We start from the raw sequence: 27,036 nt of genomic DNA, 5'->3' as shown, positions 1-27,036 counted from the left end.
AATTAACTGGTCTTTCTGGAAATCAAATGGAACTCCCTTATTTTCGACTATGAATTCAAATTCTTGTTTTTCAAAGCATGATCCCAATTTAATCAGAAAAGTCAAGAGTTATCAATCCTTAAGACCTATAACGGATGTTTACATTATGCCTTTATATTTATTTATTTTGTAAACGAAGTTTTTCGTTCGTATTTAATGTTTTCACAATCTTATGTTTCTACAATAACTGCAGCAATTTAAAAATGTTTGTTGAATTTATGAAACATATTTAACCAAGGATAAATTTTTTAAACACAATAGCCGTTGGTGACTGCGTAGAGTTATTGTCCATCTCTGTTTTTATTTCAGATTTCAAAAATAGAAAATAAAGAATTAAATTTTTATCAAAAAATACATTGAAAAGCAATTTGACGCTTCGAGTTTGCCATACTTTCTGTTAATTTTATTTTATATTATTATATTCATTCATTTTTCTTCAATAATTCAAATAGTTTTTTCTTTCTTTCTTTCTTTCCTTTATTTATTTTATTTTATTTTATTCTTTTTGCCCAGAGGTGATAACAAATTTAACATAATCTAGAATATAAAAACGTCAGTGTAAGAATTACAGGTTTATGGTCATTGTACCATTGTATGGTCATTATGGTATGGTCATTGTTTATGGTCAATAAATAAATTTAAAAAATTTAAAAAAAACATTAGTGTAAGACAGTGCTTTCCAAACTTTTTGTACCTGCGCCCCCCTCTTTGAAAAAAAAATTTGTTGTGCCCCCCTTAATTTTTCTAACAATCCAATTCCATAAACACTCATCTGATATTGTAATTTATTTAATGGGCTACAAAATAATATACAATATTATGTATAAAAATACATAAAAAATAATTATCTATTTTAAGAAATAATAATATAATGTAATAAAAACAAATCTTACAAAAGTACAAAAAATAGAAATCAACATTAATACAACATTATAAAAATTTAATGTGATGGGTGAGCTTGTTTTTCAGCACAAATTTTGTCAAACCGTGGTATCATTGAAGATATCGCGGTTCTCAGTTCCTTTTCAATCTTTAAGCAAGATCGATACTTTGTCTTTAAGACAGCTACTGCAGAAAACCCAGTTTCACATAAGTAAGATGTTACAAAGGGCAATAAAATTTCTAAAGCTTTATTTGTTAAAGTAGGAAACTCGTTCTTTACTCGTAACCAAAACGTGACAATATTATTTTCGTGTTGAAACATCTGCTTTAATGTGCTGTCACTAGATAAGTCAAATATCATTTCCTGCTCTGCTGTCGTAAGGCCAAAATCATCATATTTTTCAATCACAAACGGGTTTCTAATCCATTCATATTTGGACATGTCAAGATCTTTAAAGTAAAACGAGAATTGCTCCCTTAAACTGGTCAAGTGTTTAATAATAAGAACTTTACTTTCTTCTATTTCATCTGCAAGACAAGTAATTTTAAAAGTGGGAAACATGTCAAAGTTATTATTTTTCAAACTTATTATCCACAGTTCCAATTTTCTCATAAATGCAGTAACCTTGTCTTTCTGGACAAAAGCATGAATTTGAGGCCCTTGCATTGATTTATTTAAAGTACTGAGTCTTTGAAAAATATCCACTAAATACACAAGTTTTACAAGGAATTTCGTGTCATAAAACAAGTTTGCTTCATCTCTATTATTATCAGTAAGGAATATGGCGATCTCTTCTTTTAGCTCAAACACCCTTTGAAGTACTTTGGAACGAGAAAGCCAACGTGCCTCACAATAATATAGAAGTGATGTATATTCTGAACCCATGTCATTACACAATTTTGCGAAAAGCCTTCCTCTTAATGGGCTATTTTTGATAAAATTTATAACTCTTATAATAACTTGAAATACTGTTAGTAAATCTTCACCCATATCTCTTGAAACAAGTGATTGTCTATGAATCATGCAATGCGTCCAACTTGCCCGAGGAGCCACCTTTCGAACTAGTGCCTGTAGACCAGCGTTTTTTCCTGCCATAGATGGAGCTCCATCTGTGCATAGTCCAACACAGTTCTCCCACAGAATGTTATATTCATTGAAAAATTTATCAATCATATTAAAAACTTCACTTGCTATAGTATTGCCTTCAATAGGTTTACAGAATAACATGTCTTCTCTAACATCAGTTTCCACAACATATCTTACATATGTAATCAAGTGTGCATCCTTAAGAACATCTGTAGCCTCATCTACTTGCAACGCGAAAGAAGATAGTTTTACTTTTTCTATTAATTGATCGCAAAGATCTTCAGATATATCGGATATTCGTCTTCCCACCGTATTATCTGCAAGTGGAATGATTTTAAGTTGATCAGCATATGATTCACCTAGCATCGTAGCTACCATGTCAATAGCTGCAGGTAGCACTAAAGTTTCTTCTATTACATGGGGTTTTTTGCATTTAGCAATTCTATAAGAAACCTTATAAGACGCAAGCAATGCTTTTTGTGTAACAGACATGGTCTTTGAAAACATTTCTTTTTGTTTATTTAAATTCTCCAATTTTCTTTGGAAAAATTCTATTGTCTTGCCAACGTGATCTGCATGTACGTTTTCGAGATGCCGTTTTAATTTATTTGGTTTCATGCTGTCTGAGGCCAAAGTATTCAGACACAGCACGCACATTGGTCGTTCTTGGCCATTAATGACTTTACATGTAAATCCAAATGATAAGTACATTGGATCATATTTTCTACATTTAGGTTTACTATTTTGCGAAGATGTTCCGCTATTTTCGTTACCTCTTCTTTTGCCGTCTGCTTCTGCTTCATTCAATTTTCTTTTCAACCCAGTTACGTATTTATCCATCTAAAAGGGTTATTATTTTAAATCAAATAAAAATACTTTATAACAGTTTTGAAATTTACCTCAATATTAATTTAGAAGTGTACCAAAGCGAGTTTGTAGACACTCGAGGATTGTAGGACAATCTGCGTGGAAACGGTCGAGTTTAACCAACGTTTCTTAACGAAATGCCGCGTGTCTGCTCTCGTCTGGGCGCACGCATCCAGGTGTAGTCGCGTCGCCCGAGTTTGAAAAACCCCGCAGTCGCGCGCAATTGATGATAGTTCCATACCGCTATGAGCGCTAACGTCGTCGAATTAACGACGGCCTTGGCTCATAAGCCTTGTCGGGGCCTGCTGCCTGCTTCTGTTTACTGAAGTTTGGCGGGAGTAACCCCGAGAATACCCGGGATGATCCGAGTGCTTGTCTAGTGTTTCCTCGCGCTCGGCTCCAAACGGGAAAGCAAGATGGTTTCGTTCCAGCAAGAGTATGGATGGATTTTTTAGCATTTATACCCGAGAAATTCGCGGCGAGGATTGTGGATTACGTATAACCGTTTTTCTGATTAATTTTTTTGACACCTATTCGACTTTTTTGGTTTGTATTCGAAAATGATATTTTGGAATCAGCTGCGTGCCCCCCTGCAACAGTCTCGCGCCCCCCTAGGGGGGCGCTCCCCACAGTTTGGAACACACTGGTGTAAGGAATGCTGGGCAAGTATATACCGTGCAATCACACTTTATTTATTTATTATTTTTAAAAAAAAAGGAACTTTAAAAGTTAAAGAAGTCAAGTATCATTGGGTCGGTTAGACAGCGGGTGAGTGGGTAGCCACTTTCATCAGCATGACAAGAGATCAAAGGTATGTGGTATCAGTCTTCTGTAAAGTGCTCAACTTCGCTTGCAGGTCGTCAGTCAATGAATATATCTATATTCTTTGGCCAGGTTACCAAAGTGGGGAAGCCATCTTCTCTCCAGAGGCTCAAAATTGTAATGGCATGTCTTTGAATTATCCTCAGAGATGCAGCGTTCTAACAACTACGAATTCTCCGCATAGAGAAAATATTTTTCCTAGTGATAGCAAGGGTAATGCTTTCATATTTCAATAAAATAGAATTAAGAGAATTTTGCCCACCACTAAATACAAGTAATTAAAGCCGAAGCATATAACGTCATATAGACAAATGCTTAAGATCACATCATCGAGAAACGAAAACAAAGTTAAAGATGAATGGGATAAGGGCCGCCATCGGCGTCTGTCCAAATGTTTTATACAGTTTAGTTCAAATGCTTAAGATCTTCTGATTTTTAAAATAAATAAAAAATCTGTTTGTTGCAAAAAATGCTGCTTTAGTTCTCTACCCTTGAAAAATACCGGCGTCAATAGCCCATTGTGTCTCTAGTGCGGTTAAATGAAATACTTTTATACTAATTTTAGAACAAAAATATTTTCTATAGCCTGCAGTTTGCTCGAAATAATGGCCTTAGGAGAAAGAGGTGAAAGGCATTTAAAAAAAAATTACAATTAACTAATAAATTTAAAATTATTTCGTTATTTAAAATCCTGTCACGCTATATATGGTGGTCCCGAATTCATGGTACAAACTTTAATGGTAGGTACAGGACATTGTAACAATGATTTATTGTATAGGAATGTATAGTCGCAACTGACGCGGTGAGGCGTAAACAGGGGAAATAAAAGGAAAGAGAAATGGAGTGATCGGTTGGTATCATTGCCGATAGAGGGCAGTAGATGTCTAGCCGCCGTTTAAAATGATGCATCGCAGTAGGGAAAAGCGCCATTCACAATTGTGCTGCCGTAGACGATGGGTCACTTTACGTATGCAGAAAAAGCAGACATGCATTACATGTACGGCCGTGCAAATGGTAACGGCAGAGCTGCGTTACGAATGTATCGCGCGGAGTATCCTGATCGACGAATGCCGGATCATAGAATTTTTCAACGGTTACATCGTCAACGTTGTGAAACAGGTGCGTTCGACGTCAACAGACTTGACGCTGGTCGATTAAGAGCTGTACGCACTCCAAGGCTGGAAGAAAGCATCTTGAACATTGTGACTGATAGACCCGAGTCAAGCACAAGAACTGTTGCGCGTGACGTAGGTGTGAGTCATCAGACTGTATGCAGAGTGTTAAACGAAAATCGCTTACACCCCTTCCATTTTCAGAAAGTACAAGCATTGAATCCGGCAGATTATCCTCTCCGCTCGAACTTCTGCCTGTGGGTGATGCAGCAATGTGCGTTGCAGCCGGATTTCGTAGGTGATGTGCTATTTACAGATAAAGCGACATTTTCACGCGAGGGTGTCTTTAATGCAAACAATTCCCATGTGTGGGCAGATAATCCACATGCAACGCGTCCACATGCGTTTCAACAACGTTTCTGTAATGTGTGGGCTGGTATTGTGAACGACTTTTTGATTGGCCCATACTTACTACCCACGAGACTCAGTGGCGGAAGCTACCTTATTTTTCTGAAAGAAGTGTTATCACAACTGCTGCATGATGTTCCGATCGCCATTCGTAACGCATGTGGTTTCAGCACGATGGGGGGCCAGACCACTTCAGCATTGACGTACGGAATTACCTGAATGCCACGTTTGGTGCTCGATGGATTGGGCGTGGTGGACCAATCCCTTGGCCACCCCGATCTCCTGATTTATCGAGCCTCGATTACTTTTTATGGGGACATCTAAAGCATCTTGTTTATGAGACTCCAGTTGACTCAGATGATGATCTCGTCGCTAGCATATCTGTAGCTGCTGCAGGTGTGCGTGAAATACCAGGCATCTTTGAACGTGTACGCCAATCGCTCCACCGACGCTGTCAAGCATGTATCGCTTCTGGTGGACGCAATTTTGAACACTTACTGTAAACATGACACTTGTCAACAACGCTTTCAGTAAAATCTTTGTTTTTCCTTTCGGCCGTTATTTCTCCTGTTTACGCCTCACCGCGTCACTTGCGACTATACATTCCTATACAATAAATCATTGTTACAATGTCCTGTACCTACCATTAAAGTTTGTACCATGAATTCGGGACCACCCTGTATATATATATATATATATATATATATATATATATATATATATATATATATATATATATATATATATATATATATATATATATATATATATATATATATATATATATATATATATATATATATATATATATATATATAATTGCCATATTTAGGTTAGAAAAAATGCTGTGACTGCAAAGCAACGACTTTTATGTTTCATTTAAAGAAAACAGCTCCCTTAAATAAAAAATTGGAAAAAAAATAATGACACAAGCTTTCAAATATTAGGATTTATTTTTCATTATAACACAATTCTATGAGTCAAAATATTATATTAAATATAGGATCTGAAATCAAAGTTCAAAATCTTTTTTTAAATTAAACAAAATTAGGAATGTATATGTAATTTTTTTTATGTATATATTTTTTAAGTATATAAAAATTTAAAAAATACTATAAAATATCTCGCATTAAACGTAGCAGTGAGCAGCTTCCGATTTTAAGTATTAAAATCTTTTTGACATCCACGATTATAAATTAAATCCTGCATACGGAAAGCTTGATATAATTACAACTTTTCTTCTCTAATTTGTGTTATCTGTTCTTCAATTCTTCAACTTGATAGAGGCTTAAAACAGTCTTTGTAACGAGCACATTATCCTACTACATACTAGTAATAACTAAAAATTGAAACAATCGCATACTCTCTTGGTTTTAAGTGAGAATTTTAGTTTTGCAATTAAATTGTTGTCTAAATTCATGCTTTGATATTTTATTCTTAAAAATTTTATTTCAAATAAATTCTTTTTGTTTGAAAATTTCTTTTCGTCTACAATCGTATTTAAATATTTAAAACATGTATAATAAAGACTATGTAATGAATTGGAAGATTTATATTTTTCAATGCTGATGAAGTTTAAAAAAGATTTCTGCTGGTCAAAGCTATCAATGTAATAGTAATTTCGCCAGCATTAGAAGAACATTCTTGAAAAAGTGCAATACTTGCAAGCAATGCTGATAATCATGTGGAGTTCTTTTAAATGCCAGGAAATATTAAAAAAAAAAAAAAGAAGAAAGAAAATGTCTAATTGAAAAATTCTTCCTCTGTTTTTGAAAATATCATTGCAATTTAAAAATTCTCCCTCTTTTTTTGAAAATATCCTTGTAATTTAAAAATTCTCCCTCTGTTTTTTAAAATATCATTGAAATTTAAAAATTCTCCCTCTGTTTTTTAAAATATCATTGTATTTTAAAAATTCTCCCTCTGTTTTTAAAAATATCCTTGTAATTTAGAAATTCTCTGACTGTTTTTGAAAATATCATTGTAATTTAAAAGTTCTCCCTCTGCTTTTGAAAATATTATTGTCATTTAAAAACTCTCCCTCTTTTTTGAAATTATTATTGTAATTTAAAAATTCTCCCTCTGCTTTTGAAAATATCATTGTCATTTAAAAATTCTCCCTCTGTTTTTGAAAATATCATTGTAATTTAAAAATTCTCCCTCTGTTTTTGTAAATATCCTTGTAATTTAAAATTTTTCAATCTGTTTTTGAAAATATCATTGAAATTTAAAAATTCTCCCTCTGTTTTTGAAAATATTATTGTAATTTGAAAATTCTCCCTCTGTTTTTTGAAAATATCATTGTAATTTAAAAATTCTCCCTCTGTTTTTCGAAATATAATTGTAAAAAAAAAAACAATAATGAAGAATACTATTGTTGCTAGCAAAGCAATAATGAAGCATGAAAATATGATACATCAACTGAAAAGTATAAAAGATATTTGTTACAATAAAAGGTTAATGTAGTGAGAAAACCTCAACTTAAAAACTATCACTTTTAGAAAAGAAAGTCATAACTTTTAAAGCTTCTGAAAAGTCAGCATTTTTACTATTACAGATGTATGTGCATTATAAATAGTAGGTATGCATATTAGATTGGGGTGTTTTGCAGAGAGTGGAAATTTAAAATTGGACAATTTCAAAAGAGTGCAATTTTTATAGCGTTAATCAAATTAAATAACCAGCTATTTAAATGCTGGCAAATATATTTTGAAACAAACAAAACGTAAAATTCGTTGCAGGGCTTAATATTTTGAAAGAATGTTTATAGGAAGAATGGCATATATGCCTTGTGATATCAAATAATGATTTAAAACAACAGCTCAGTTTCGATTTGCTCTTTCTACGGCCATGGTAAGTATACTTACCACCAATTACAGCAATTTCTAAATATATCCATTGTAAGCTATTTTACCACTTTCAATTTGTGCTGCTAGACGCTGATAACTTCATCTCTGACGGAGAACGGCTGGAACAAATTTGGTAACCATATGCCAATTTTAAGGAATATTTATAGTAGCTATTTGTATTCTACTAAGATATATTAAAGAGACATGTACACTTCTTTTTGATATCTTCTTGTGCATTTCTCTATGTTTTTGAAAAATTTCTCAGAAATTAATTTTATTTTTAAAAAGAAATATAAATCATTATAAATCATTACCTACTTTTTAATAGCCTCTAATGAGTGACAGTAAACATATCACCAAAAAAATTCGTGATAAATATCAAATTTGATGTAACAAGCCAAATGAACTTCCTTAACTCAAGCTCAATCCAAAATTTATATTAATATATTATTGCTAGATATAAACGGCCCGTTACAGAATTAACTAAATAATCTGTCATGTCAAATTACTTTGAGTATCGAAAATGAATGCTATCATTTATATATCTTTGACTTAAAAAGTTCAAAATTCGGATTACTTTCCTACTCGTGGTATATCAACTGTCCGCACACTGTCTCTTAAATTGTTTAATTTACTGCTAAGAGTCTCAATTCCAGTGCGCGCTTTATCTAAACCTGTTTCTAATGTATCCATCACATTGCCGATGGATGGATTTATTAATAACGATCCGTCTGGAATCGCATACGTTGTAACTTCTTCAGCAATGTCTCCAGGTATTGAAGATTCTGTAGTAATTTCATCGACGCTCGAAACTGTCTGCTCGGTGGTTGGCATTTGAAAATTGTCTCTGGCTGAGATAACTGTAATTCTTCCTTCTAAACCTGTCGTGACTGGAGACAATTTCTGAGCATATTTGATTATAATATCAATGTCTAATTCATCTGGAAAAAATAATAAAATTTAGTTCATTTCTGAAAGCTGACTTAGTTCAAAGAGGCAAAGCAACAATCGATTATTATTTTGTTATTTTTCTATTGAAACTACATAAGAATACATCTTTGGGAGAGTTCTGTGCAACAGAGCAGTGAATCACTATGCAGGGATGTCACAGTATATGTTAAAAGAAGTAGAAACTCCATTAATTTGTGTTTATTTATTATCTCTTTAAGTATTCAATCGTAACTACCACTGGGACTAACATTTCTAATTATTCATAGTTAAAGCAAAAATATTCTTCGCATTCACTTTCAATAGCAAACTAAAAAAAATATGCTAGAAATAGTTGATAATTTTAATTTTTTTTAAAATAAAATTTTGAATTTTATCAGTCACTACTTTTTGAAGATATCTTGTTGTTTGAAATATATCACTACTTTTTGCAGTCACCCATGGCAATCCTGTCTATAGCACCGAACTCGGTCAATGATTTATTAAGTAGTTCGAGTGAAATATAACAAATCTTATTCAATTTCCTCTTAACGTCAAAATTCCTTCTTAAATAATAATAATTCCTTTTTCCATATTTCAAACAATTCTGTCACTTAAGCAAACTGGCCGGGACAGCCTGGTTGGTAGGGCATTTGACTTATGTTTGTGAGAACGGGAATTCGAATTCAGCCGTTCGAAAACTCCCAGTGTAGTAAATGGTAACTGGGACACGTTAAATCTGTTGGGTCACAAAGCTCCCATGTCCCCATTACAAATTATACCTCACGGGTTACTGAATTGGAGATCGATCGTTCTCTGATTCAGGTCAAAATTACGATCTGTGAATAAATGAATGGATGTATGAATGGGTACGTCCTATAAACGGGTGTGACAGAAGTCGAATCTACGGCCATAGATGGCGCCACTGGAAAACAAGAACAATCGCACCCCTTGCTTTAATGGCCTATAACAACAACAAGTAAGCAAACTCTTTGAAACTAATCTTCAATGGATTAACTTGTCAGTGCCTGTTGTCATTGATTTAGAACGGGTCATTTTTCGTAAAGAATATAATGGTAGTAAAATGATTTCACTATCAGTATTAATCTTGTTTGCATAAAGTTTATATCCACTTTAATGAACTTAAAAGATTCTTGATGGGAAATTGTCCAACTTGAACTTGAAATAGAACTTGATGGGATATTGTCCAACTGGTCTTTTTTCTCAATTGAACAGAAATGATTGTTTATAAAATAAAAAATTACTATGATTTAAATAAAAACAAATATAAAGTCTACAGGAAAATTTTGACAGCGTAAGTACACACCTTTTTATGCAGGGATGCATATGGATATAAAAAAATGTGGTAAAACTGTGCATTTACCCTTAAATATATTATATCTATAGATGTACCACCTATCTCAGTCAGATACTTTCGCTACAAATTTGACTATCTATGAACATTTCTGTATAATAAATTATCCGAAGCACGACTGCTCTTTTTTTAAAAAAAATAAAAGCACATAAGTATTAATAAAAAATAGGATTATAATAAAATATCTTACCGGTGTTTCTGTTGCCCAGAGCGTTTTGTGGAACAGCATCGAACCCATCTCCACCCTTTACAAGATAGGTATTCATAACTACCCAATATGGCTGTTCGTCTTTCACTGGAAGATATTGTGGAATCCTACAATCTGCACAACGGGCATAAGCCTCAACAAGTCTTGAACCAGCTGGTTGTGATACGTTATACACTAACCGGAGACCTATAATGAAATAACTATCAAGAAATTTAAATCAGCTTGAAATACAGTTTCAAAATGAATTCTGTAAATTTAAAAAACCAGAAACCTATAATAATGAAACAGCTATCAAGAAATTTAAATCACTTTGAAATACAGTTTCAAAATGAATTCTGCAAATCAAAAAACCAGAAACCTATAATAATGAAACAGCTATCAAGAAATTTAAATCAGTTTGAAATACAGTTTCAAAATGAATTCTGTAAATCAAAAAACCAGAAACCTATAATAATGAAACAGCTATCAAGAAATTTAAATCACTTTGAAATACAGTTTCAAAATGAATTCTGCAAATCAAAAAACCAGAAACCTATAATAATGAAACAGCTATCAAGAAATTTAAATCACTTTGAAATACAGTTTCAAAATGAATTCTGTAAATCAAAAAACCAGAAACCTATAATGAAACAACTATTAAATCATCTTCAAGCTTCAAATACAGTTTCAAAACTAATCATGCAAATCCAAAAATTCTCGCAAGTAGGAAGATAACACGTGATAAATTCTTTCAAAGTTAATTACCTTTTCCTACAAATACTGATTATTTATTAATTAATTTAGTAATCGTCTCACAATTTTTGAAACATAAGGTATAAAAATCTCTGAAAATCTTCCAAGGATGTGTTTTTCATCCCAAAATCCAAAATTAAAACGAAATTAGTTGAATAGTTCTTGAGAAATAAAAACTTAAAAAAAAGTCGAGTATTTGCATTCTTATTTTTAAATTCAATAAATTTTATTTATTTATTTATCGATAATTTTTTATTTAAAAAAAAAACAATATGTTTATCATTTTAAAATTTATCAGAAAATTTTGCCAGTATGCGAATTTATAATTCATTCTGCAATATGGTTAACGTTGATCAGATTAGCATAGCTAAAAAATACGAGTAAACCATTGTCAATTACATTTTATTGAAAATTGAGGTTATATACTATACTAGTGGGCTGCGCCCCCAGCTCGCTGACGCTCGCCAACCCCCGAAAATTGCTACGCAATCTTATATGGTTTGCTTCGCAAACCAAGCTCGCTTCGCTCGCTACTAACTTACGTACATTGCAAATGCACGAAATTCTAAGAATTCAGAACAATCATTCAAATCCATATAACAACTTTTTTTTTAAAAAATTACAATGTGAATGCTCTCTCTGGTTATTTCAGTTTCCGTTTTTAAAAGCGCTATATGTTGAGCCACTTCTGCTAGATTTGGCATGTGACATTTTTAGCGGCAATCACTGGTCGGTTTTCTAGCGTTGCCATTCGGGGAGTTGTAATGAGGCTTTTTTTTGTCGCCGTGTAAGAGAAATATATATATAGGTACCTGAAACTTGTAAAAAACTTCCAGGGGGATCAAAAGCATCTAAATCGTAATCTTTCACAGAATGTTCCAAAACGAGCTTTAGGTGTTTTCCTTTTAACTGTACCACGTCCATGGTGTTACCAAAAGGAGCAACAGACAAAATATCTTCGAATGTGATGTTACCTTACAAAATATATAGTATATTTTAATATATGTGAAAATAATATTTTATGATAATGCACAGCATTGTGTATAGCTATAATAAATAGAAAAGTGGCAATTAGAATAGTGTCTTTAAGTGAAATGAGAACGACTGAAAAACTGAAGATTATAAATAGTGTAAATAATGTGATGGTTTATAGTTATCCAAATAATAAACTGATTGTAGTCGGATGTTGATTTGTTGATAACTTTTTTACTTAACTTACTACAAGTATGTAACAGACACCTGTTAATGTTATATTCACTGAAAGATTTCAGGATGGTTATAACTATTGTGGCCAATTATAAAGCATACAATCTATTAAAAATAGCAGATATTCAGTAATTGAAATGAATTAAGAGAGGGTTTAAAAAGTTTTTGATACTGTTGTACGTGGGACATCCATGACATATTTTTACGTAAACTGTAAAACTAATATCGAAATTAATAATAAAATTTTTAAAGCCAAAAAATATATTCATTTATTTTAATGATGCTTTTATATTGTGAATTCTAATTTAAAACCGCGAATTGGTTGAGTTCGTACATGATTTTTATTTGAAAAACATATATAATGACTGTTAATTTATGTTTTTAACTCACAGTAGGAAAATAAGAAATGAAGCTGGAAAAAAAAGGCGTTGGTATATATGCGTTTTCGAAATGCATTTGAAAACGCGGAACAGTTGGAGTAGAGAAAAGGTGACTTGTAGTGTGTTGCCAATTTTTTAATTCATAAAGAAAGTATGATTTTCAGGAACAGATATTTCTTAAAGTTATGATTTTAATTCTGGAAATATTTATTTTTTCCTTAATAAAACTGACCAAAATATTTAATTTAGCATTTTAGTAGATACTAGTAGTTTAGAAATTTAGTGTATATTAATTTTTTTTATTATTAAAATTTTGCTTTGCTATAAAAAATGGTTTTTCTTAAAAATTCGTTTATTATTTAAACACGTAGAAGAGAAGAGTTATTGAGATTAGCATAAATGATAGCATTCCTAAATCTCTCCTCAATGGATTATCGGGAGCATATGGATTACACTGGGGAACAAAATTTTTTGTTGCATTCATACAGTACTTGATTTTACCTATCTCGGGTGTGAGAATTTCAAATCTGAAATTAGTTTTATTCCAGAAACTACAGTAATTCAAAATTCAAAATGACATATCTACTATAGTTTATTTTTTGCCCGTTTAAGCTTATAAACTATTCATACGTTTATATACATGCGTATACATTTGTCTGCTCCTTTGAAAATATCACTTAAGACCAATGGCGTATGACGGGAATGTATTATAGCATCCTTTCTAACATCACGCCCTAAGTATCAGAGATGTGGAGACTCTCTGTCTCTCGAGTGATTTTTTAAAAAATTATTAAGTTGTTTAATAATTGTAGCTTGTAGAGAGCAACCGATAACAGATTTGAAATCAGTGACGTGAAAATTTCTAAAATCCGTTCTAAAATCACACGCAGCGGAAGAAAAATTGTTCCCCAGTGTAGCGACATAATATAACTTATTGTTTTTATTCTTTTAATGCCTTTCAAAGTTGTGCAATTAAATCTCAAAAATTACCGAACTACCTTCGTTAAGTCTTTCATCTATAGACGACCGAATTCCTCCAGAATTCCACAAAGCGATGCTTACAAAGTTCCATCCTTTTTCTGTGGGTTGCTCAATGAAGTAGCTGAGAGACGCATCGGCCAAGAAATTTCCTAAATTGCATTCTTTCATACGACACACTAATCGATCACCCTTTAGCAAGACATTAGTTTGACCCACAGACTGGCGCACTCGTCGTTTCACCTCATCTCCATAGGGTTTTAACATTTCAACTGTTTCTTCATCTGCAATAATAAAATGCTTTAAAACACAACCCATAACAAAATAGCAATTTATTATATTTATCACCGTTGATCCCGTGATGATATTGAAGCAAGTAACAATCATCTCCGTATACACATGAGTTTAGATTCATTTCAAAAGACAAAATAACTGCAGAGTCAAAAATAAAGTCAATTAAACCTTCTTGGAGGGAATGTTAGGAAAATTAACCTACATTTGCATTATATGGACATTTTGTGTTTGTTTGTTTCTAATCCCCAAGAGGTCCATCCCAATTAGACCAAATCCACAAGTCCAAAAATGTCCAGAAAGTCTAAAAACAGATGAGGTTTTGAAAAAACCTCGACGATCTTAAAATCGATACAGTTTAGAATATGCTTGGGAGAAGCCTGAGCAGTTCTACATTTAGTGCAAAATCCTGCTAGCTGCCTCACCGTGGCGAGGGGGTGTCAATGGGCGGAATGGGCGAAGTACGCCGGGAGCTCAGCTCCTGGTAGGGCCACCTTAGGCGTGAAGGCCATTCCATTATGCCCAGCTAATGCTACCAGGTGAAACTATGAAGCTAAATCAGTCTTCTACTTTTGGTGCTCCATGTCACTTCCGGTCAACAGAAGCTGTAACACTTTCCCCTGTACCATGAGTCTAGGACATCTTGCAAACATCGTATGGTTAGTTCAATCTTGGGATTATAACTTGTATTCCGTCATCCACGGAAGAACATTCCTGGCAAAACTGTGGCAAAAACAGTCCGGAAATATTAAACCTACCAACTGGATTTACCATTAGGCAAAATAAATAAAAAGCAAGTTAACCTGATTTCGAACAGGGATCGAATTGAATATATACAATTCGTATGTGGTAACGCTTCTATAAGGTCAAGGGGGATTTTATTTATGCATAATGTATTCAAAGTTAAATTAAGTGTGCTAATTGTTAAAATCAAGAGGTGCAATAAATAATGCTTCAAGTAAAAACGAGAGGGAAAAGTAAAACGAGAAAACAAACAAAAAAGGATGAATAACCCCCCGGAGCACCTCAGAATCGTAGCATTCAATCTCTCTGTAAACGAGAGATGTCTCTAATAGTTCTCGAAAAGTTTTACCTCCCCATAATATTTATGAAGTTGGAAAATATGTGAACACAAGTTTAAATATATTTTTTTATTTACTATAACTTATCACATAATTAACAGAGAATTTAGTGTGAAATAATTTTATGTAAAAGACAAAACCATTTAAAATAAATTTATAAATTCAAAAATGAAATTATAAGGAAAATCACCCCACTTCTTTGAATGTTTGTTTAAAAAAATCATCTATGTGGGAGAAGTTACCAACTAAATGTTATTTCATTAATCTTATTCCTTATTTTATAGGACTCAAATTTCTGACGCTAGATTTATTAAATTTCAAAATCATTGCATAGAATTTTTTTTATTATTATTCAGTGCGATCCGCACACTCCAAAATGCATTTGTATTTCATTTCATCAAGCATATGATTTAATATTTATGAAAAGTACCTTCCACTATTGATGAATCTAACAGAATTGGATTTCCTTCCCAGGAAATAATTTCACCACCATCATCAAATATTACTTTCAAATATCCTAAATACTTTCCAAATGCAAAGTCTTGAACAACTAAAGATTTTGATCCATCTTCTCGTTCTATGACTACTGGATACGTGCCCTGCACTTCTTCAACAGATGGCGGTACACCTAAATAGAACAGTAAATTAATTACATTTAACCAAAGACTTCTTAAAAACAAATGTATTACAAGAAGCAAATGTTTAAGCAAAAATCTGAAAACGCTTCTATCTTGTCTGGAAATTTCTTTTTGCTGCAATTGTTGGAAACAGTTAGCACAGTTTTAAAGATGCTTTTTTAGCTATGCAAAATTTCCATGGACTAAAATGAGCATCTATGGGTATTAAAAGGTAAATATGCATACGCTGAGTTTTGTTTTAGTAACTTTTAGTGATTGTTGAAGTTATTTTAGTTGTTGAAGGAACTCCGAATGCAAAGGGTTAAATAAGATTTTCAAAGATTCAATGCTTTTTCTTTAATTGATTAATCCATTTTAACTTTTTCTGTAATCGATTTCAAAATATCATCTCAAAAAAGAACTATTTGAAGTTATAACCATTTAAAAACCTAAGTACAATCAAAAATGTTTTATTTTTAAATACATTCAAATTTATCATTATCGTTTATTTGTAGCAGAATTCAGAAAATAAGATTAAGACTTAAAACCATTCAGCGAATTTAACCGTGCATTTTATTCCCTCCAATCAGAATTCATCAACTTTTAAGTTAATTTTATTTTAATTTTTTCAGCTCATGGCATAATGAATATCATTTTTAAATACTGATACAAATTAAATACTTTGTGACAAGTGACACAGATTTTGAGTAACATTTTTTAATATTTAAAAACAAAACAAAAAAATATTTAGCACTGATTAAGTTAGTGCTTCGAAATAAAATTAATTTAGAAAATTACCTGTGTAAAGAAAAGTGTTAGTATGTCCTCCAACAACAATGTCGATCTCTGGCACTTCTCTGGCAATATTTTGATCAACAACGAATCCGGAATGTCCGACAGCGATTATTTTATTCAACCCTTCCTCGTCGACTAATCTTCTGGCTTCTCTCTTAATGCATTCAACCTCATCTTCGAATTCTAAATCACCTGAGTTGAAAATAGAATTTATTTTTAATATGACATTCATATTTGGATTTGAAGGCCTGATACAATGCCGTTTCAAAACTAATGTTTTTTTTTTTTAATGGTGGGCCCTTGGGGGTCAAAACTAATGTTGTAGTTAACAAAAGGAAACTGAACGAACGGTACCTTATAAATAAAAAATTAGACCTTAGAGATAATTATCAGTTCAGACCAGCATATGATCCATTCAGGTCGACGGGTGTTGAGTACTTGATATGGTCCATGAGTAAATCGAAATCTGTATTTAAAAAATAGTTTTGGCCGATTGACATTGTTTTTCCGACAAGAGAAATGGTACTAATAGTGGTTTAAAAATCACTTATTATTTTCTTAAAATCATTTTGCATCATGCCGTTACAGAAGAGCTAAAAATATCATAAAGTGCTTCGATTCGAAGAATTAAGTAGTAATAAATCAGGAGTTGTTTTATAACGAAGAAACTAACATAAAAAGATTAATTGAAGCTTTTTATGTTACATATATATATATATATATATATTATCAGTGTGTGTGTGCATATATGTTACCGTGAATGCCCGGAAACAAGTAAAAGTCGACTTTCACCGGTGAATGTCAACATTCACATAGTCGCTTTGGTGAATGTCCGAAATATTTGCTATATCCAATTTCATATTAGTTTATTTATTGATATTATTATATTTATTCGATTTTTTAATATCTGCTGGGGATAGATTAGGAGTAACATCAGTGTTCGGAGTACCGCTTAAATGCATACTGGGCAGTGGCACTTGACCTTAAAAAACATTGATGTATAGAATACCGGGCAAATGTATATCGGGTAGTGGCACTGAACCTTAAAAAGCATTGATGTAAGGAATACTGGGCAAATGTATATTGGAAAGTGGCGCTTAACTAGACCTAGTTTATATTTCGGACACTTACCGAAGCCAGTATATGATTATCGACATTCACCAGTGGAAGTATGTATATATATATATATATATATATATATATATATATATATATATATATATATATATATATATATATATATATATATATATATATATATATATATATATATATATATATATATATATATATATATATATATATATATATATATATATATATATATATATATATATATATATATATATAAGCAATGTACCAAGTTCCGTCAAACGGACGGACTCTATGTTGGTTAAAATAGATTAACTTTAATAATATTCATCCTGTATATATCTTTCAGATGAAAAAAAAAACTGATGTTTAAAAAAAATTTAGAATTTTTTTAACAAAAAATTTAAAAAAAGCACTTTTTAGATCCTTACAATAATTGTGTTAGGAAATTAATTCAAGTTTTTTAATGTGTTCAAAAGAGCTTCTTACCTGTTGATGATAGAAATTTCGTTTCTGGAGTTAGATATCCTATAATTCCAATTTTTTCTCCTCCTACTTCAATTATTGTTGAAGGTGTAACTAATTCTTCAAATTCTGGAACTTTAGATGCGTTTACATTGCATACAGTTACTTTTGGTTTTAGATTTTGAAGGTAAGGAAAAAGACCTTTAAGACCATCGTCGAACTCATGGTTGCCAAGAGACTGCAAAATAACGTGTTCCAAGAACAAAAATTCAATAAATGAATAAAAATATCTATATACAGGGTTATTCATAATTCCCGCCGCCTGTAAACGCCATTTTTCTTTACTACAACTGGCTTCAGTGGTACATGCTACTGCCATCTACCGGCAACTGCTTAAATTAAAACTTGAATACTTTCGGAATAATTAATATGTTCTTTTTTGCCATATTCGTCTACGTTTTTTTACTATAACGCTTCGAAACCCCGGAGTGAGTTATGAATAACCCTGTATATTATTAGGTTTTTATAAGTTGATAATGCTGTTAAATGATAAAATATATTTTGTAATTATTCTTAAAACTAAGAAAACTAACCTCGTAAAACTAATAAATTGGTAACTAAGTTTCTGAAAGGATGTTTTAAAGCTCACTGCTTTACCTTTTCAATTTAATATTCTGAGAACTAAAACTCCTGGCAGTGATTATATTACGAAAATATTTTTTAAAAAAATAATTGATAGTAGAGCGTTGAGTTTTCAAATGTTCTTTTAGAAATTTTGCTACCAGTTTATTAGTTTTTCCAAAAACTTCCTCAGCTTAATCCTTCATACCATACTTTTATATCCAAAAATTTATTTTTATTTTTCACTTTTAATAGTAAAAAATAACTGTAATTAAGTGGAGAGATACCAACTAGCTTACAAGTTTTAATAAATTGGTAGCGAATTAAATAACATGACTTGTAGAATAAGGATAATTACGACTACTTTTTAAAAGTGTCGCCAAGAAACAGCAATAACTTTTAATATTTGATATGCAGTGGTGAAAAAATTATTTCACAAAATTTACTAAACTAAAAATTACCTAAATTTCGTTACCACAAGAAAATATTTTTCTGCAAAGTGGAGTAAGTTGATAACTATGCTCAAAAATTTAAATTTTTTTAATACACATTAATAAGGAGTAACCACGTTGTTTTATGCTTTTAAAATTTATGCAAAAATACAGTATTATGTATTTTAAATGATTTGGTTCTTACATTAGTTCAAACAGCATTTTAAAGAACTCCAAAGAGTTAAAGTATCTTAAAGGTTTAAAACGACTTATTACCAAGGGGGTGAGGTTCAAAATAACTTTTAAAGGTTTAAAACAACTTATAACCCAATGAATTAAGGTATTGTGGTATATTTTTGAGTTTTATCAAAGCAGAATCATTCTAGGTAGTTAAACCTTATTTGTACCTAACGTCTTTCTAAGAGAGAGGTTTCATTCGAAAAAGTAGAGGAAGGTAACTTAAGTTTTTCATTATTGTCATTCATTTTGTGTGAATAAACAAGATTTTTTCCCTCAAAATATATTAAGAATAGAAATACTTGAAATAAAGGCACTAAAGTGCCTTTCTATAACTAGAGTGGTGAATAACAAAAGGAAATACCCACTTTATACTGCCACTGTTATTTAACCAGTGGGCCATTTATTTCTATTAAAGGTAAATTAAAGGACTTTTGGAATTGAAATTCGTATAAGAATAGTAATTGATTTAAGAAACGAAAAACTCATTTAGCTTATAAAAAATAAATTTAAATTTTAATGCCTTTTTTTGTGGTAAGTATATTCACTTTTATTTTTCATTATTTATAAAATGAATTTTATAAATGCTACAAACTTCTAAAGGAAAAATGCATTTTAAAAGTTTACAAAACGTTTTCTTATATTTAAAAGTGGTTGCCAATTTTATTCAAACGCACTTCGACAAAGCTGGAGTTATTAACAAATGGAAACCTAAAGTAAAAGTGGTAGAAAAGTTAACACGGACTTTAAAAACTGATGGTAAGTATACTTACTACGGTTTTAGAAAGGGTTAACCACCATTTAGGAAAGAAACATCATCCTCAAAAAGGTAAAAGTTAACAGGTATATTTTTAAAGCGAGAATCTGTTTGGGGGGATAGAATGTTGATTTCGTTTTGAAACTAGATTTTTCAATGATAACAATCGACGCATGCAGCCATTTTATAAGATATGAAAAAGCTAACTATTGTACGTACATAGAAATATAATGAAAAATATATACAGAATCTCAGTATCTTACCATAGCATCTATACCTAGCATATTGACAAGATCGGCAACTATTTGCCATCTGTGAAGGGTGTACCAGACAGTACCTTGATAGAAATCACCACCATTTAGGTATAATACATTCTCATCCATTGATCTGATTTCTTTAGCCTAAAAAAATTGTGCAGCTGGATAAAATAGCAGTATCTAGGTTCTTGAAGATAGTGGTCTCTATATTTTTAGTCATATTAACTAGAATCATCAAATTACAAAATAAAAATGTATTTTAACATCTTTATATGATCATTTAAGTGAGGGACTTTAACCTTAAATCCCTCAACTTCAACCTAAATAAAATGAAGGCTGCCAACTACTACAATCTACAGAGCGGTAGACTCTTAAAACTATCGCTTTCAGAATATATGATGATTTTGCCAGCATTTGTTATGGCATTCAGAATGTATGATGATTTTGCCAGCATTTGTTATGGCATTGATATTATGGCATTCAGAATGTATGATGATTTTGCCAGCAAAGAGTTGCTTCATGTAAACTTTGAATCCTTTACATATAGTATAGAAAATAACTTTAAATCAAATTCACAAAACAAAGAATCATAGATTATAACATTAACTTGGCGACTACTACATCGAAAAAAATTTACCGAAAAGCGTAGGAATAGTGCAGCCCTGTGACATGATATAACCAATAGAAATGTAAAAAGTATAAAATTCGAAGAAGAAAAAAATAATTTCATCAGTTATAATGAATTTAAAGCTACTTTAATGGAATTTTGAATTATCCCATTTTCCCGGTTTTTCTTTGCCGCGAACCTCGCAGTCTAGCCTGGTTCTGCGCAAATTTAATACTTTTTTTTTTTTTTTTTAAATTCTTCTTCTTAGTAGTGTACTATTATCTCACAATGTAGCTTTTATGAAAACTGATAACCCTTTTACTATTAAAATTATTAGTTAGATTAAATTATTAGTTACTATTTTCAGCTAGACCTAATTTTAAAAAAGACACTAGATTTATAAGTAAAAATTAATTTTCGTTGTGAAAATAGTAAAAATTAATTTTCAACATCAAGCCAGGGCTGAAGTAATACGGAAATGAAGAAAAATTGGTAGTATACCTTGAAATAGCTGGTTTTCGTGAGGAGCGAAATACGCTATATATATATATATATATATATATATATATATATATATATATATATATATATATATATATATATATATATATATATATATATATATATATATATATATATATATATATATATATATATATATATATATATATATATATATATATATATATATATATATATTATACCTCTTAATTTTAAAATAAAAACTAATAAAAAGCGATTTGTAACTTTTTAATATAATATTGACAGCACTTTTTAAACTTTTCAAGGACCGAACGAACTCTGTTAAAAACGTCTTTCTCACGATTAAGAAGTCTTTTTGCTTTGATACAGAATAAAACATCCACTTAATTTAAAAGTTACTATTTCTAGTCACAAAATTAAATTTAAAATCGAAAGTCGAAAAATTGATATTTATTTATAATTATAAAAGTTTAGTAGCTCTACATTATAACAGCTAAATTGCTGATTAGGCAAAGAAAAAAAGAGTTCAAATGGTTTTTATCACATTGCGAATTTATACGGTGACGTCATATGATTATTTTCAATAATGTTTACCTAAAAGAAAATAGTGTTGTCAAAATACGTTCACACATTTATAATGGTGGAATCCTTGACAAAGCTATGATAGATGAAATTAGATTTAGCAAAATGAAGATAAAAATTTATAGTCAGAAAAGGCAGTTTTATCAAATGTTTTCATCAGAAATGTGATGAAAACCTAACGAATATTTCCTGTTATCGAAATAGGTTGGATGACGTCGATAAAAGAGTTCTCTGTTATATTTGTATGTAGTATTTCAATTTTTCTCTCATTTGTGTGAACGTACTAAATTGACTACACGACGAAAAGTATTTAATTTTATAATACCTTTGAGTCCTTTAGTACACATCACAACCTGCTCGATATCATTTCTAATTAGTATTTTTTTTCTATTTAAAAAAAGTCCTTGTTTTCAAATAGACATGGAATGCAAATAACGAGGCGTTTAATGAGCTACTTTGAAGCATTAAAAATACATAATTTCTAATTAGTAATTTTTATTCGAAAAAAGTCCTTGTTTTTGAATACACATGGAATGGAAGTAATTAAGCGTTTAATGTGCTAATTTGAAGCATTGAAAATGCATAATTTCTAATTGGTAATTTTTATTCAAAAAAAGTCCTTGTTTTTGAATACACATGGAATGGAAATAATAAAGCGTTTAATGTGCTAATTTGAAGCATTAAAAATACATAATTTCTAATTAGTAATTTTTATTCAAAAAAAGTCTTTGCTTTTAAATAGACATGGAATGGAAATAATAAAGCGTTTAATGTGCTACTTTGAAGCATTAAAAATACATAATTTCTAATTAGTAATTTTTATTAAAAAAAAAGTCCTTGTTTTTGAATAGACATGGAATGGAAATAATAAAGCATTTAATGTGCTGCATTAAAGTATTAAAAATACAGGAAACAAACTGCAGTTCTTTGGAAGAATTTTGTAACATACAATTCTTATTTTTTCTTATTTACAATTGCAAGCGAATTTTTAACAAAACTTAGATACTTTCCTGTCGCTGATTTTAAATCTGCTACCAATTTCTCCTGGTCGTTTTTTTTTTTTTTTTTTTTTTTTTCGTTTTTTTTTCTTTAATTTATTTTTTCGCGAAATGTACAAGTTTATAAACGTTATATACAACAAAGTGTCTCGTAAATATTGCGACTAGCTTTTAGTGGCGTTAGAGCATATCATCTGGATTAAAACTGAATAGGAACGGACAACCGAAAATGTCATCGCACGCAGTTAGGGGTTCTTCCCTACGATGAATTTTATCAATGTGCGCATCTGAACTGGTTATAATAGGTTAACCTTTCCTTATCGCGTGCAACATTTCCGGTCATGAGTTCCTATACAATTTTAATCTAGATGATGAGCCTTAACTTCCCTAGAAGTTTGTAGTAATATTTAAGTGACCCGCTGTTGTATGTAACGTTTTTTAAGTTGTACATTTCTATCGATCAAAAACTGTAATTGTCATTTTAAGGAAAATCTGTAGCTGCAGAACCAAAACTAATTTCAGATTTGCGATCCCCACACACGAATTAGTCAAGATCAAGTATTTGCACAAATGCAAAAAAAAAAAAAAGAAAGAAAGAAAAAAAAATTATGTTTCCCTAGGGTAATTCATTGCTTAGGAAATTTCTATCTAGTTCTACTCGGTTGAAATGCAATTGAGAAAAGTTTGATTTGACATTGATTGAAGATTGAATTGACAAGTAAATTGACAATTGAATTGAATCGTCGATGCCAGTTATTATCCCTTAGTTGCTTGGCAACTGACTTCTGTGCAGGGCCTGATTATGACCTAGGCCCAATAAGCACAGGCCTAGGTCCCACACTTTCTGGGGAACCTCAAAAACTAGTAAAAAGTCCACAATATTACTTTTTTTTTAAAAAAAATACTGAAAGAAGCAGTTTTTCACAAAAAAGACATTTTTTGTTTCAAATTTTCTTTAGATTGTGACAAACCAAACTCGTGTAAACATTGCACTAATCAAATTCGTAAGTACAGCTGAATTTTAATGGGTGCAATTTTTACTCCAACGGCTTAAGCAATTGCAACGAGAATGCATATTAGCAAAGTTTTTTATAAATGATTAGTGTCAACAAGAACTAAAAGCTTATTCTTAACAAATATGTAAAGCTGTAGATGGAAGGTTACAATCTTTAAAATAATTCAGCTAATCAGTGACTTATAGCAAAAATCACTGATTTCAATTGTTTGTGGTCACCAAATTATTTTTTATTTTCATACAATATTGTTTTTTTGTTTTATATTTTGCTTTAATATTTAGATGCGTAAACTTTATCTTAGAAAAATAATCTTCAATTGACTGTTCAAAATTTTTTAGAATGTTCCTCTTAAATCATGCAGTTCAGTAGATACACTCTTCTCTATTTTAAAACAAATAGATGTTCATAATATGAAATTAAAGGAAAAGAAGAAAATGTGTCTATTTCGTCTTTTAATTTTTTTATGATTGTTTTTAATATTAAATATGTGTATTTGTTTATAACGTCAAGCTTACTGAATTGACAGTTCCATCCGCTATAGTAAATTGAAATCATGTTAACTGTAATTTTAAAAATGGAAAAGGTAAAAATGTAAAATATCCACTTTATTAAGCTATTATTTGAGGCTGCTTTTTGTTTTATGTATTTTCTTTTATTAATGTTTTACTTGAGAATTATAAAGCAATTACTTAATAATTAAATTATTCAAGAGTTGAAACCAGTTTTGCTCTCAATGAATTTAAGCCAAAGTAATACGAAGCAAAATATAAAAAAAATTTAGTTTAACCCTCTGTTACGATGGTTTTTTGTTGATAAAAACTACTTAGATTGTCCCTTTCAACATTATGAATAAAGGTACCAATGCACGTTATATTTTTTTTTAAAAAATCAAAATTTCTTTTAACTAAGCAAAGTGTAGCGTACCTACCACTACAAAATTACAACTACAATTCCCCAGTATATAATACATGTTAACTCGTTTCAATAAAGGGGAACCTTCACATGGATGAAGGTTGACCTTATTGATAAATACTATCCCCACATTACTCCCCTTCCAGAATTTTATTCGTGATCTTAATACAGCTCTCACGGTCAGTAAAAGTACGGTGATCTTAATACAGCTCTCCCGGCTCCTCACAAAACAGCAATGTATCAACTAGTGGTATCCGTGAAACGAATTCTATCACAGATAAAATTCTGATGGGGGAGTACTGTAACGTACCTACCACTACAAAATTACAACTGCACTTCACTACTATATAAGACATGTTAACTCGATTTTATGTAGTGGTACCTTTTCATAGATGAAAGTTGACCTAGTGGATAAATACTATCCCCACAAAAGAAAATTTTATTTATTGCCTCCAAAATAGCTTAGTTTTAAAATGTATGTCTCATTACGATATCATTTTTGAAACCAACAACAGCATACCTTTAAAAATTCAACTGAAATACAGCTACAAGGAAAATTTATTTATTGCCTCCAAAATAGCTTAGTTTTAAAATGTATGTCTCATTACGATATCATTTTTGAAACCAACAACAGCATACCTTTAAAAATTCAACTGAAATACAGCTTAAAGTGAAATCGAAACTTGAATTATATAACGTATAATTCTGCAGATTTATTTTAATCTCGCATTATTAATATTTGAATAATTAAAGTATTAATTAATTATCGAGCAAACTAAATGACTTTCAACATACCTTAGTCACTTGTCTCGGAAAACCACCGTAACAATTTTTCTCATCTCTCATTTTGGGAGAGCATCTGCCGCCAAAAACATTGAATTCAATAAAGTGTGAATGGACATCATTTGTATGCAAGAGTGTTAAATTAAAACTTTCAATCACATTTACTTTAAAACAAAACAAGATTGTTAAAACTAAACATCCTGACCAAATGTTATTCATTTTCTTAAAATTGTTACTGACATAAACATTGGAAGATCTATCGAAGTACACTCGTCGATCTCAAAAGCGTTTATTATCATTATATCTTTCTTTAAAAGAAACCTAAATATATTTCGTTATCGTTCTTCATCTTAAAACATCTCGTTGATTCCATTATAGTTTCTCTCAGAGGGAAACATAAGCAGAGTGTGACAGACCAGCCAACTTCTCCGACTTTTAGTCGGTGATTTTTTGCAGATATTGAAGAGGCCTCTACGATTGTCATTTTGGATTTTAGGTTAAACTTTTAATTTGCGTTTTCTTGATTAATTTTTTTTGCACAAGGTTTTGATTATATAGTATTGTTAGACAGCATGATACCTTTTAAAAAGGGTAGAAGATAAAAGGATTGCTTTATTACATTAGGAGAAATAGAGCTTAAAACTTCTCTTAATTTTTTTCTCAAAACTTTAACACATTCAAGCCCCCCGTCGAACAATGTAATCGCGCAATTACAAACAGGAAATTACATGTATACACGCCATTGCTTGATTGTAATTCCACGCCGTGTTTTAGATTTCTAGAATTAAATTCCACGCTTAACGCTAGGTTATTGGGATGCGTCATTTTAACGCATTTCGAATTTTATAAGGAAAATCACAAAACCCGCTAGCATTTTTATTTTATCTCTTGTAATGACTTTTATCCATTGATCGAGGTAAATATATATTGAGGTTTATTTTCTTCAAAAGCGTTGAAATATTGAAATTCTCTTTGTGGTATACTTATCTCTACGGACATGCGTCATGGTAATTTAGACAAAATTTTGAGTAAGCATGCAAGCATCACATTAATAATAAATAGGAATGTACCGACAATAATTCGATCCATTATCCGATATCGTTATCTCAAATGAAACAAGCGATAAACAACAGTTGCC

General features: G+C 31.0%; 2 protein-coding genes across 2 annotated transcripts; both read right to left on the bottom strand.

The window, feature by feature from the left end:
• Positions 1-979: 979 nt before the first annotated feature.
• Positions 980-2,500, bottom strand: LOC139426555 (protein FAM200A-like). Its single transcript, XM_087162848.1, has 2 exons — positions 1,507-2,500; positions 980-1,449 (listed from the first exon to the last, which is right to left on the bottom strand). The coding sequence occupies exons 1-2, from the start codon at positions 2,498-2,500 to the stop codon at positions 980-982; spliced, it is 1,464 nt and encodes a 487-aa protein (XP_087018974.1).
• Positions 2,501-7,563: 5,063 nt separating this feature from the next.
• LOC107439410 (snake venom 5'-nucleotidase) lies at positions 7,564-26,195 on the bottom strand. Its single transcript, XM_016051998.5, has 9 exons — positions 25,911-26,195; positions 20,524-20,661; positions 18,239-18,452; positions 16,661-16,849; positions 15,676-15,873; positions 13,893-14,156; positions 12,121-12,282; positions 10,559-10,762; positions 7,564-9,007 (listed from the first exon to the last, which is right to left on the bottom strand). The coding sequence occupies exons 1-9, from the start codon at positions 26,115-26,117 to the stop codon at positions 8,640-8,642; spliced, it is 1,944 nt and encodes a 647-aa protein (XP_015907484.3). The 5' UTR covers positions 26,118-26,195; the 3' UTR covers positions 7,564-8,639.
• Between the last annotated feature and the right edge of the window lie 841 nt (positions 26,196-27,036).

Source organism: Parasteatoda tepidariorum, chromosome 5 (genome assembly GCF_982258835.1).
Source record: "Parasteatoda tepidariorum strain Cologne lab strain chromosome 5, Ptep-v5.0, whole genome shotgun sequence".
NCBI classification, from domain to species: Eukaryota; Metazoa; Arthropoda; class Arachnida; order Araneae; family Theridiidae; genus Parasteatoda; species Parasteatoda tepidariorum.
Note: the sequence above shows the minus strand (reverse complement) of the source record. Positions and strands in the feature narration are given on the sequence as shown.

Coding starts and splice junctions, on each gene's coding strand:
- LOC107439410 (XM_016051998.5), bottom strand. CDS start 26,117: ATGAATAACATTTGGTCAGGATGTTTAGTTTTAACAATCTTGTTTTGT. Junction 10,763..12,120: donor AAGTTTTTTACAAGTTTCAG/GTACCTATATAT, acceptor ATTTCATTATAG/GTCTCCGGTTAGTGTATAAC. Junction 9,008..10,558: donor TCTGGGCAACAGAAACACCG/GTAAGATATTTT, acceptor TATTTTTTCCAG/ATGAATTAGACATTGATATT.
- LOC139426555 (XM_087162848.1), bottom strand. CDS start 2,500: ATGTCTGTTACACAAAAAGCATTGCTTGCGTCTTATAAGGTTTCTTAT. Junction 1,450..1,506: donor ATTGGAACTGTGGATAATAA/GTTTGAAAAATA, acceptor CTTGTCTTGCAG/ATGAAATAGAAGAAAGTAAA.